Source organism: Conger conger, chromosome 11, assembly GCF_963514075.1.
Source record: "Conger conger chromosome 11, fConCon1.1, whole genome shotgun sequence".
Lineage (NCBI taxonomy): Eukaryota > Metazoa > Chordata > Actinopteri > Anguilliformes > Congridae > Conger > Conger conger.
In genome coordinates, this window is record NC_083770.1 from 35,314,876 (window position 1) to 35,327,748 (window position 12,873).

The following is a 12,873-nucleotide window of genomic DNA, read 5'->3' on the forward strand; positions in this document are numbered from 1 at the left end:
ATTGCAAAGTGAGCAACCAGCAGAAACCATAATAGAACATTAGTCTGAATGCCAGCGCAATGTGGAAGAGATCGCAATGTGCAGCGTGGGCAATGTAGTCCGAGGCATGCTTGAGCGTAAATTTAAATCAATAGCATTACACTTTTATGTCCATAAACTCATGCACAGTATGACTCCACATAAATGCAAACTGAGACAGAGTATTAAAACCATAGTAATTTATTATCCTTACATGTACATATGACATTTAATAAAACATATTTAAAAGGGAAAAACACCCGTTGTGGTGAAAGAGGGGTGGGGGTGCAGATGGCACAACATAATAAATAATAGATAAGGTATACGCTGGAGGGGAGGGGGAAGAAAAAAGAACACAAAGCTCACAGGCACAAAAAGCACCTTTCCATCACAAAACAAGCCATTACACATACAAATTTATCTATACATAGAAGCCAAGAGAATCAATAAATGTGGAAACCAAGTCATTTACATCGTTTCATTGTGGCATGTTTTGGACAGGTGGGATTTCTCCTTTGGTCCACAATACATGAACAAGTTTGAGGAGATAGGACAGGTGATCATCTTCCCATTAGTTACCACAACAATGGTCGTACAGTGTAGTACCAAATACAAAATGGTCTTTCTTATTTTTTACATCTGTCATTTAAATTTCATTAGACACATTCTTAAGGCACCTCGATTATAAAAGTGCTTTTATTTAGAAGGCAATCGGGAAGAAAGAAACTAAGTTCATGAAATGGGGGGGAAAAAAATAACATTTTGGGCCTTCCTGGTCCTTATTTTGATAAGGCCTGATAGGCCCATTTTTGGGTTCACCGGTTTGGGAAAATACTAGCATTGTGCATTGTGCATTGGAGGGCAATGTCTTGATTGGCTCATTCAGGTAAGTTCCCGATAGCACATAGTTCCACCCACTATGGGATCCACAAACCCTCATTCACCCATCCTCACTCACCAATCCCCACTGTCATAGTACAAAATACTGAGCCAGTATTTCTCCCAGACTGACATATTCCTCCCCCTTACTGCAGCCGTATGTTCCTCTCTTCTGTTTAAATACATATTTGAAAACACTGCCTCTACAAACCTAACATGAGTGAGCGATAGTGAATGAAGAATCACATATCACGCCCAACATATATCCTTGAGAAGACTTTTGATTAGTTCATATACATAACAGCGAGCTACCGCTACCTCATAACGAAGAAGCTTCACTACTGATAATCAAATCCCACATTTTGGCTGCCAACATGCAACTACATAGCAGTCATTATAGTTCTGTAGAATTCCCAATTAATTGATTGTTTATGATGAGCTATTAGATGTAAAGTGTCACAGCAAAAAAGGCAGCTTAAAGATGAGGATATGACTTGCATCATGTTAATATCAGCCGACGATTGCTACTAGGCAGGAAAAACTGTTATGAAAAGGTTAATGATCCACAAAGTGTCTTTGAAAACCTGTTAAAACACAATGATGGAAATGGCAAGAAACCAAAAGAAAGGAGCCATAGAGAGATGCTTCCTGGTCACAATCCCCATCACAATTCTCTGTGAATCTCACCGTATGACCTGTGACCATAGTGCAGAGAATTCCATTCCTTCTGACTGGAGAATGTCGACGGTACAAGAGCCTACAGATAACTGTCAATATGTGCCACAATTAAGTGACAGTTCAATTAAATCACTAGGCATTAACAAAAAAAACAGAAAAAATCTAAAACCAAAGAGCAAACCCATGAAACACCTCTAGCACAGGTATTTACACAGTCAACCTGGAAACCAGCTCTAGCACATAAATCTCACAGAGAATATTAATCACCTCTAGCATAGACATCTCACATAGCAAACTTTGGAATCACCTCACGCATAGTAGCATATATAGGCAACCGGGAAAAGCCCTCAGCAGAACGATTACTTTTTAACAGAATATTTAATTTGAGAAAAAATGTGTGCCCTCAGGCAAGGGTGGGTCTGAAGGGGATTATGGGTAAAAAACATTCCCCTTGCACAGTCGACAGGGTGCCAAGACTCAAGGACGCACATTTGCAGTACAGTAGGTTTGGACTGGAAACGAAGGCAAACAAATGCAAACAGTGATGTCACACCTTTGAAACTTTTCTCTGTACTTTTCAGTTTATATTCAAGCAGCGTCTTAGTGTGTGTTTTTCCTACATCATACAAGCAATGCTGGCCATTGAACCAAACAAGGACTGTTGAAGTCACACCTCCTGACCGGAGAAAACAAGGATCTTTGTCTAGTGTTTCACTTAGTTCAGTAGCCAGCTATTCTCCTACTTTTTATTAAGTCCTATTGCATTGTAAAACTTGGTTTTGACCAAAGCAGACATAAGTCTAGTAGTATTCAAGTTGCCTTATTTACACAGAAAATAGTTATGGATACAGTGACGAAGGACAGTGCAGAGGAATTCAGGGCATTCCAGGATCAGGAATCAAATTCATAGATAGCGGAGGTGTTTATTCTGGCTAGGAATTTAAATGGAATGCATATAATCACACAAATATTTTAAACCCATAAAGTGATTTTGGTATTTATCATAACTACAACTGTGGCAGATCCCTGCTGAAGCTTACATATATTTTCCCCCAGAGGTAAAAAAAAACGGAATGAACTGGGGGGAGAATTGAAATCTGTACATGAGGAAATATTCCCAAAAACTTGATAAGCAGTTTGATGAGCTCCCAAAATGAATGGTGAAAAGAAGAATAGTACACCGATAGTAAAGCTAAAAAATGACAGGGACCCTGGCACCCTGCCAATTCAACCTCTGTTTATATATAAAAATTAGATACAAAAAAACCTTTTCAGCTTTCACCACTTAAATAAGATGAACGGAAACAATGTATTTTATATCCTGTTACAAGCTGGATAAAGGGTGACTCAGACCCGATTAGATTGTGATACACCACCCTTTCACGAAGCCTCCACTCCAGTCTGCAAATTACTCTGCACTGCCTCCACAGCCACTCCCCCCTTCCCTGAGTCAGCGAGGGCCTCTGTCATTCGCTGAGCGTCTTCCTCTTCAGCAACGTCACTGGTGGGAGACTGGAAGCCGCTGTCGTCGTGCCGATCGGGGGCGGAACTGGCATCCTGCTGGGCAGGCTCCGGGGGCATTTTGGAGGCGGTCTCTGCCGTTCCTGTCGATGGCACTTCCTCTTCCTGTTTTGGGGCTGCAGTTTTGGCCACATCCTTCTCTGTGCTTTCTGAGGGCTGCCCGCTCTCCTCTCCCTGCACAGCTTTATCTATTTCCGGTATAGCACTCTCTACGGCAGATGAGCTTTCAGTGTCCTGCTGGGAATGCTCTGTAGGCTGCTTGTTTTCCACTTCCTGTGCAGCAATATCTGCAGGCTGATTGCTGTCTACTGTCTGCTCTGTACTCTCTGTAGGCATTGTGTTTTCAACTTCCTGTTCTGCACTCTCTGTTGGGGCTTTACTTTCAACTTCCTGTTCTGCACTCTCTGTTGGAGCTTTACTTTCAATTTCCTGTTCTGCACTCTCTGTTGGGGCTTTACATTCAACTTCCTGTTCTGCACTCTCTGTTGGGGCTTTACATTCAACTGCCTGTTCTGCACTCTCTGTTGGGGGTATGCTTTCAACTTCCTGTTCCACACTTTCTGTTGAGGGCTTGCTTTCAATCTTCGGTTCCAAACTCTCTGTGGGTGGCTTGGTTTCAGGTGCTGCACTCTCTGTTTGGGTCTTGCCTTCAACTTCCTGTTCTGCACTCTCTGTAGCAGGCTTGCCTTCTACTTCCTGTTCTGCATTCCCTGTAGCAGGCTTGCTTTCCACTTCCAGTTCTGCATTCTCTGTAGCAGGCTTGCTTTCAACTTGCTGTTCTGCATTCTCTGTAGCAGGCTTGCTTTCAACTTCCTGTTCTGCATTCTCTGTAGCAGGCTTGCTTTCAATTCCCTGTTCTGCATTCTCTGCGGCCGGCTTGCTTTCAACTTCCTGTTCTGCATTCTCTGTGGGTGGCTTGATTTCCTGCTCCACACTCTCTGCAGGGGTCTTGCTCTCCGTTTCCTGTTTCGGACTCTCGACAGGATGCTCGGCCTCTGCTTCCTGTGGGGCTTTCTCAGTCGGGGCTGGGCTCTGCACCTCCGCAACAATCGGAGGCGCGGCCTTATCGTCTACACTCTCCGGCACAGCCGTCCCGTTGGGGAGGGCGGGGGTGGGCGGTCCGGTTTCGGGCACGCTGTCCGACTTCAAGTCCACCTCGGACTCCTCCGGGATGCCGTCCACTCCCGGCACCTCCAAGCAGGACTCATAGGGCAGGAAAGGCGCCCCATCGATCTGGATCATGGACACCACCTGTTTCACCCTGCGCCTCTTCTGGGTCGTGGCCCCTTCTGCGTTTCCTTCCTCCTCCCCCTCCTCCTCCTCCTCCTCCTTCCCCTCACCCCCGTACTGCCCGGCCCAGTCGATGGGGGACTTCTCTCCCAGCAGGTGCAGGTTGGGGTCGCTGTTGGTCAGGACGATGCTGTCGCGGTACAGGTTGTGTCTGCGCTGGACTGCAGCCTCTTTCACAGCTGGACAGAGAAAAGGAACAGATGAGCGCTCGCCAGCAGTGCAGTAATGCTAATGTAAAGTGTTGGGCTGTCGCTGCGGTAGCAACACTGAGGAATGTGGCGAGTTTCGCACTGACCCAACATGATGTCCTTCATGACAGACTGCAGCACCACCTCCTCGAACACGTTCTCCACCAGGATGTAGCGGGAGAAGTCCTCAAAGATCAGCTCCTCGAACTGAGGTAGATCCTGGAGGCAGGGTGTCAAAGGGCCATGGGTCAGGGAAACAGGAAGTAATGCAGTGGGTAGAGGAGAAGACAGGAAGTGAGACGATGGGGGTAAAGAAAGTGAGGGAGTGGATAAGACAAGAAGTGAGACGATGGGGGGGAAAGGAAGTCAGGTAGGGGGAAAAGGTGAGGAAGTAGGAAAGGCAACTGGCAGTATAGCAGACTGAGCCTCACCGCTGCACAGTCTGGAGACAGCTGTTTCAGCATGTACGGGATGAGGATCTGGAGCAGGGCTTCTCGGAAGAACTTCTTGCGCACCGTACTGCTGTCGTAGTCGTATTTCTGAAGGGAGAGGACACCATTTACACATGACAAGGTCACTGGATAAGAATGATGCACCTCCGTCTTTCTGGAATGCTGATTAAAGGTATCCAATAATGTTCCTTCTCTCCTGTTACTTCTCGTTTAGCATTAACATATGACATACATAGTAAACAAGCTCTCATGACCTGGACCAACCATCAGATCTCGAATTGTGCCTTGAGCAGTGACCTGTGATTGGTTGCTGGAGTAGAGGTACACCACGGATAATGATCTGGTACAAGCAAGAAGAATCACAGAGCACTACTGCAGCTATGCCTGGAAGAACCATGGCTGATGTAAATCCACCCTTTCTCAGACAAATTAACTGCCCATCACTGACTTAGATTTGAGCTAGTCATCTCCTGGGCTTGGAGAGAGTGGTTTTCAGTTGAAGTAGTTTTTTAAAAATATTCAGCTTCCCTTAAAATAATTAAATTAATTTTCAGCTTTCGGAGTCCTTTAAACCCATATGTCGCATCGCGAAAATGTATCCCTTGGTCCCGTTTCAATCTGCCCTCTCTCTTTTGGACCTCTCCCCCTAGCCCTAGACCGTCTCACTTTAATCTCTCCCATCCCTTAGCCCCTCCAATCTCCCCTGACCCTCTGCTCTCCTCACCTTGATGACCCTGTCCTGGCAGCGCTGAATGGTCTTGCACAGTTCACTGCTCCCCTGGTCCTCCAGGCTCTGGTGTAGGATCTTTTCGAAGGTGTACACCGCATCATCCATTTGCTGCAGATAGACAGACAGACAGACAGACATGCCATCAGTCTGAGGTTTTAAAGCATGAGATCACAGTATCAGTTACTACTCTTACAAAAGCACTGCCCTCATTTCGAAGTTATGAAGAAACAAGTTTGCCATTTTACCACTTGTCACCACAAGAGGGTGTAGGTGCTCCTGGTTAGCAAACCATAACACAGTCTGAGAGCAGCACACAGATCCTAGCACAGGGGTCTCCAACCCTGGTCCTGGATAGCGATAGGGTCTGCTGGTTTTAGTTTTCACCTCAAATCAGCACCCTGTTGAGACCCAGCTAACTAGGTGAGGTGAGTTAACTGTAATCAACTGCTCTAAATGATTAAATAAGTGCAGAGTAAGAATGAAAACCAGCAGACCATGCAGCTCTCCAGGGTCAGGGTTGGAGACCACTGTTCCAGCGGACAGATCCTGGTGATGGAGAGCCACGCAGTCTGCTTGTTTGTCTTTTCACCATGAGATCAGCAACTGAACTAGGTGACCTGAACTAGCTGTGTAATCAACTGCCTTAACTGATCAACTGCTATATTCAAGTGCAGAGTCACAACAAACTCCAGAGCACCCTGTAGAGCTTCAGGAACAGACAGGAGGACCACTGATCCAGTCTAAGTACTATTTGTTTTATATATATCGTATGAGTCCAGTTTCAGAAACTCCTGCAGCAAAACCAGTGTTAACACAAAGGAATGAGTAGTGTATTACTCCAGCAGCAGGTAATCATACAGTCAATCATCAACCTACTTATCTGTTCATCTTAAAACCATAACAGTACTTTGTCTGTTTCCCCAGTGATCGGATGAACACAAACAGCTATTCTGGTGAAAAAAAAAAGCAAGACAAAATGTCTGCATCCTCTAACAAGCCACAGCATGTTCTGTGCAAACTGCAGGATCATTTCATTCCCTAAAACCTGTCAGCCACCAGAAGGGATTCTTTCCCATGGAGGGCTTTGATGACCGCTAGATCAAATCCAAAACCTTGGCGCTAGGCTGTCGGGCAGCTAAAGAGACTGCTCCATTGTATTTTGTCTAATACAAAACACATCAGACCATATACACGAGCCACCCGGCCCCCTCTATTCCCCAGGAGCCTGCACTTCCTGGTCACGTCTCTCATCAGTTCTGGCCTCCTGGTGGTAGAATGAGTTTCCCACGGCAGAGAGTACAGTAGAGACCCCACCCGTCTTCCTAAAACCCCCTCTTCACACGGTACCATGGCTCCCCTGACCCTAGCCATCCTCTTTCTTTTTCCCTTTGTAGCCATTGAGGATAGGTTTAGCTGTATAAGGGTATTTACCTTTTGCTTATGCACTATGAATTACACTTCACATGTTCATTATAAATGGGTTGATTATTATTGGCGATATTGTTCTTCTGCAGCCCTGAGTAGGGTCAGTAACACTGATGTTCACCAACATTGATGTTCCCTACTTTTGTACACTGCACTGGATACAATGGTCTGCAAAATTAATTTAATGTAATGTATAGACTCTCATAGTCAATGCAATACTAATGAAAGGAAGCTGGACTTTCATTCGTTTCTTTTTTCTTTGGCGAGAGGGATGAGGGTTGTAGATGGAGATGGGTTAGGGAAGGCTCAACTCTGACATTAACAAGTGCTGCCTTGAATAAATTGTGACCGTGTAGTCGTCAGTGGACTCCCCCAAGAGCCAAACCTTTGCACGTACCCCCCACCCAAGAGCCAAACCTTTGCACGTACCCCCCACCCCCCACCATTCTCAGTGGTTAACACTGCACTTGCGGTGGGTGTTTAGAGACTCCCGATATCAGGCTCCAGCTGTAGTCTCTCCTCACTGTGTGTGTGGATGCAGGTGCAAGGGGGTAAGGGCAGCCTGTGCCCTAAAGTATGCAACTGGGACAAGAACTGGGTGGTAAGATCACAATAAAATCTGTGCAGCTATTGAGCCCTTGAGCGAGGCCCTTGACCTCGCATTGCTCCAGGGGGGACTGTACCCTGCTTAGGCTAATGAACTGTACTGTAAGTCACTTTGGATAAAAGCATCAGCTAAATAACAAATCATTATTAGTGAATAATTAAAAGGCGGAGGACGTGCCCACCTCTCTCATGAGGATCTGCGCTCTCTGGACGAAGACGGACGGGCTGGACACGTCGAAGCGCTGCTGCAGGCCCTCCAGCTGAAGCTGCTCCACCTTCTCGTAGCAGCTCTGCATCTTCACCGGGTGGAACGCCAACATGGAGATCTTCTCCATGTGCTGGAGGAACAAGCACACATCTATATTATTAACTATTTACAGGAGAAGCGCTAAATATAATGTGTTCATGTCGTGTTTAACCCTTTCAGTCCCAAGCCCAATATGAAGTGGCAATACTGAAAGGGTGAACTCATGACTCTAATAGTAGGGAGCAAGGGGCTCTTTGAATAAAAGACACTTCACATTGGAGCAGTGTTTCCCAAACCTCTCCTCAGGGGCCCCAGCCAGATGCAGGTATTTGAGACACAGCACGAGACACAGCTAATGAAGGGCTTGATTAGACGCATCAGGTGTGCTTCTGGTGGAACACATCAGATACTTGGATCTGGCTGGGGCACCCGAGGAGAGGAGTGGGAAGCACTGCATTAGATTAAGCGTAGTGTTGTAAGAGTAGAACAGGACTGGCAGCCTATTCAACCCTATTCTACCCAGAATCCTGTAACACCTAATAACTGGTCAAATGTGACCCCACCCGCCCTCACCTCTCCCAGCTTCTCCTTGCTGCCGTCGTTAAGGGAGTTCTTGCTCATGTCCACCAGCTCGCGGAAGAAGACGTCGCGGACCTCGGAGAAGCCACGGCTGGTGGGCTCCATGAGCGCCTCCAGGATGGAGCTGATGAAGGGCCGCACGCTGTCCTTCAGGAGCTCCTCTGCCTTGGGCAGGACCAGCGCTGCGGAAGGAGGTGCACCACAGCATCAACACTGACCGCCATCAGACACTTCAAACCACAGATGCCCCATCAGCACTGACAGTATCTTCAGTGGGTGTGGCCATACAATTTACTCCCGATGTACAGAGACAAACACCTGACACAGACTGGCTACTCTCATCGAAGTATCAAGTGAATGGAGCCAAAATGGCTACGAGACGTTGTGGGGGGAGAGCATTTCTCCGTCATATACACCTGCTCTTTTCTAGAAGACCTCAAACAGGTTTGCAGTGGATAGGGTGCTCTTCCAGTTCCGGTGTTGAAATACTGGACAGTTTATGGAATGCAGCTCTTTGGCTTTCATTTCATACAGGAGACAAAACTATTACTGAAAAACAGCTGCTACTGCTGCCATTGCACGTTTGAGTGCTGGTTGAATAAAGGCATGTAAACTTACTGAGACAATCGCACAGACGGGTGGACAAGCAATGGGCAGAGATACAGAGAGGTGAATGGATGGATGGACGGACAGAGCCTCACCACGCATCTTGTTGGTGACATGCTCTTTGGAGGTGATGATCTGGTCCATGTCTGTACGTATGGAGGTTTCCAGAGGGGGGCGCCCTGCCTCGCACCTTTGCACAATGGCCTCGTACTGTGCCTCAGTCTGCCCCTGAACCAGCCCGTACACCGCATCTGAGATCTGAAAGCCGAAAGTCCAAAGTTTAAGGGGAAAATGTTTTGGACATACAATCAAAATGTCCAAAAAGGAGGCAGGCATACACAAACAGAGGCATCTGGCACATGAAATAGAGACAATCAAAGAGGTAGGGGGAAATATTAATGGACAGACATGATGCAAAGGCAGTGTTAAGTCAATCAATAACATGATCACAATTAAAACCAATTTTAATTTCCAATTCAAACCAAACCAAGAGGCTACATTGAAATGATCAGTAGAGATGTTCTAATACCAGAAAAACAAGATATTCAAGTTAGTTTTACTGTAAAACCAGTCAATTTCAGCATCCATAAAATCCAGTTTAGCATTTACCTTTGGCTGCTGAGAAGAGTGACTCAAAGAATATATACATTTTGTCAACAGGATTAACAATTCATAAGGCACGAAAACAATCAAGTTTACCTAGTTCAACCAGACAGTACATAATATATATAGACAGCAACACCAAACGAGGGTGCAAAGATTTTACATCAGAGCATTTTGAGGGAAATAAAAACATCTAGATCTTTGTGTGCCAGTGGATAAAAAAAGCTCTAACTAGGCGACTTCATATCAATAGCTATGGCAAAACCAATCCCTCGAAATCTGGCCTCTTTTTACCCAAAGTAAAATACCTTTCATACCCAACCACTGCCCCTCCTCTGCCATTATGTGACATGAGGGTCAGCGCTGGGGTCTGACTCTGGGGTAGCTCTGGAGCTTCTCCAGCCCAGTTTCACTCACCAGCATCCAGTTCCTCTGCCTGTCCTGCAACTTCCCCTTCAGCCGCGGGGCGATCAGGCCCCTCAGCTCCGGGAGCAGAGTCTCCATCACCAGGTTGGCCAGGATCTGCATGGCCATGCATTCACGCACACAGAGGCACACAGAGACACACACACACACACACACACACACACACACAAACACAGACACAAAGACACAGGCACAAACCCGCACACACAGACACAGAAAGAAAGACACACAAGTTAATTTGATGAGAATGGACAGAACGGTCTTCCTTTTCAGGTGTGGTATTAAAGGAGAACTTGTCTCATTGCAGACAAGACTTAATGTCTTATTTATTTTACTTTCTTTTGATAAAAAAAGACTTGACAATGTTGACAATTAGGTAAGACAGTTTGACTCATTTCAAGAAAATTTCACAATAACTTAAAAGAAGCCTTCAGTCTTATCACAAGACTAAAATGCTTCTTACGACAGTCACTTTTATATAGATAACATTTTATATAATTGGACTACACTTTTTATTTAAAGCTTTAGATTAAAAACTAGTTCCCAGCATAAAGGAAACTCAGTGACCAGGGATTCAGTTAGCCGGCATGACCTCGTCTCAGCATTGACCAGGGGCCCCCGCTGGCCAATCGGGTGACCACAGTCTGCTTGCTCAAGCTGTGATTTGAGAGAGGACATGATTGCCTGCATACTGCTAAAGTGATAGCGGGAGGTTGCAGCAATGAGAACAGCTGGTGAACAGGACTGGAAATTCCAAATTTGGAGGAAAAAGTATCAAGAAAATACAAACCATTCCACAAGGGTAAGCCAATTGACCATTCCTGAAATACCATAGATGCCTAAGACTCGTCAGAAAGCACTCTGAATACAATGCTATTCCTATGATACCAAATAAGTTTCTGAGCTTCACTCTGTAACAAATTAAGCTCATTGAAGCTAATAGGATAAATGCAGTGCCCTGAATTACCCAGTCTCCAGAGACAAAAGAGAGAGAGAGAAAAGACTCTCCCAGTGAATGTCTGAATATCATTATAAGAAAAACAGCTTGAGCAGGAACACAAAAAATGACCACAGTGGTAACTGTAAATTAACTGTTTCTGAAGCTTTGTATTAACTGGTTGTTCACTCTGACTGATGGAGGACAATTACTTTGAATTCTTGCCAATTCTATGTGGGGAAGTGTTCCAAGAGTAGGAGCGCCAGCAATGGGATGCTAAAAGAAATGCTAAATAATAGTAAACATGCTTAATGAGACCCTTCACTATGCAACACAATGGATGCCTAATAAATAACTTGCTGTTGTAAACGTCTCCTCTCCTAGATGCCGCTTCCACTTGTGACACGAGGTCAAGTGGCAGCCGCCCGAGAAGGCAGCGGATTTGAATTACATCGCTATTGTCAGGCGCTAATGCTCCCGACCACAGGGTTACACCTCACATACCGGCTCTCCCTCAGGCACAGCCACAACACTATTCCAGGACAGTGAGCTGGCTGAACTGAGGGGTGAGATAGAATAACCTGTCCCTTTTGTTGTGGAAGCCATGGAAAGCCACAGGGGCACCAGGGCCTTTTTTAGGATGGGTCTCCCTCTCTACCCACCCAGAGAGCTGAAGTGATCTGACAGTGTCCGCATGCTTTTCCGTCACCTGATAGGTAAAGCTCTGACCCTTGCAAGAACCATCCCTTGCTTGCTCTGAATGGACAGTTTGCCCTGTATTCCACTAGCACTAGTCTTGATCAATGGCTTCGAGTTTGTTTGTGACCCACACACATAGGCTACAATTACATAACATACAACATCACACAGATCGTATTGTTTTCGTTTTTGAGAAGAAAAGATGGGCTTTCCCTTTTTTCTAAGTTGTCAGCTGTGGACAGAGTACTCTTATGTGGTGTCTTTCAGAAAACATAAGGCGACAGTAATGCAAGTGACCATTTCAGAAAATGATTCAAATGATAATGGGTGTGTATTTTTGTTCAAAGTGAAGGACATTTCACAGTTTCCCCACAGCAATAGTGTTTGTACCTCTGAGGTACCTGCACCGTATTTGCATCATTGCGGGTGTTGTGGTGTACTGGCGTCCAGGCGATATTCGTACCTGCGGGGGCATACCACACATCATGTCCCATGTGCCGTACTGCCCATGCGCCTGTCGGTAGAGCCTCACTGCGTCGGTGAAAGCTGGCGTCTGCACCTTGCACTCCTCAGACAAGCCTGCAGGGGACAGGGGAGAGCAATGAGCCATGTACATCAGTATTGCAGGTGGTGGCTCATTCAAAATAATTAAATATTCATGTGAAATATTCACTCATTACATGAACAGCTGACATAACATGGCATTAATAGGGTAAATAAGGAACCATAATGCTGAAAAAAACAAACAAAACAAAAAACATTATATACATGGTGTGTACACCCCCTTGTCATATGGCCTATAAATATGTCACATTCAGACCAGAAAGGCAAGGCAGCCACCAGCTCATCAGGGTAGCTCTGAGAAGGTGGCTACATGGTGACTGAATCGTGCCAATGTGATTAAAAAGATAGAAAAATTAAAGTGTGCAAGTGTACTAAAAAGTGCTAAAGTGTCATAGAGATACAAGGAAGCAGACCAGACCACAGGC

General features: G+C 45.7%; 1 protein-coding gene across 1 annotated transcript in view; it reads right to left on the bottom strand.

The window, feature by feature from the left end:
* Positions 1 to 201: 201 nt before the first annotated feature.
* Positions 202 to 12,873, bottom strand: part of niban2b (niban apoptosis regulator 2b) — a 44,144-nt gene continuing 31,472 nt past the window's right edge. Inside the window, exons 6-14 of the mRNA XM_061259650.1 lie at positions 12,348 to 12,463; positions 10,240 to 10,344; positions 9,315 to 9,477; positions 8,608 to 8,795; positions 7,970 to 8,125; positions 5,751 to 5,864; positions 5,006 to 5,113; positions 4,682 to 4,793; positions 202 to 4,565 (exon numbers count right to left, since the gene is read on the bottom strand). Coding sequence (XP_061115634.1) covers positions 2,956 to 4,565; positions 4,682 to 4,793; positions 5,006 to 5,113; positions 5,751 to 5,864; positions 7,970 to 8,125; positions 8,608 to 8,795; positions 9,315 to 9,477; positions 10,240 to 10,344; positions 12,348 to 12,463 — 2,672 coding nt within the window. The 3' untranslated portion in view covers positions 202 to 2,955. The remainder of the gene's footprint in view (positions 4,566 to 4,681; positions 4,794 to 5,005; positions 5,114 to 5,750; positions 5,865 to 7,969; positions 8,126 to 8,607; positions 8,796 to 9,314; positions 9,478 to 10,239; positions 10,345 to 12,347; positions 12,464 to 12,873) is intronic.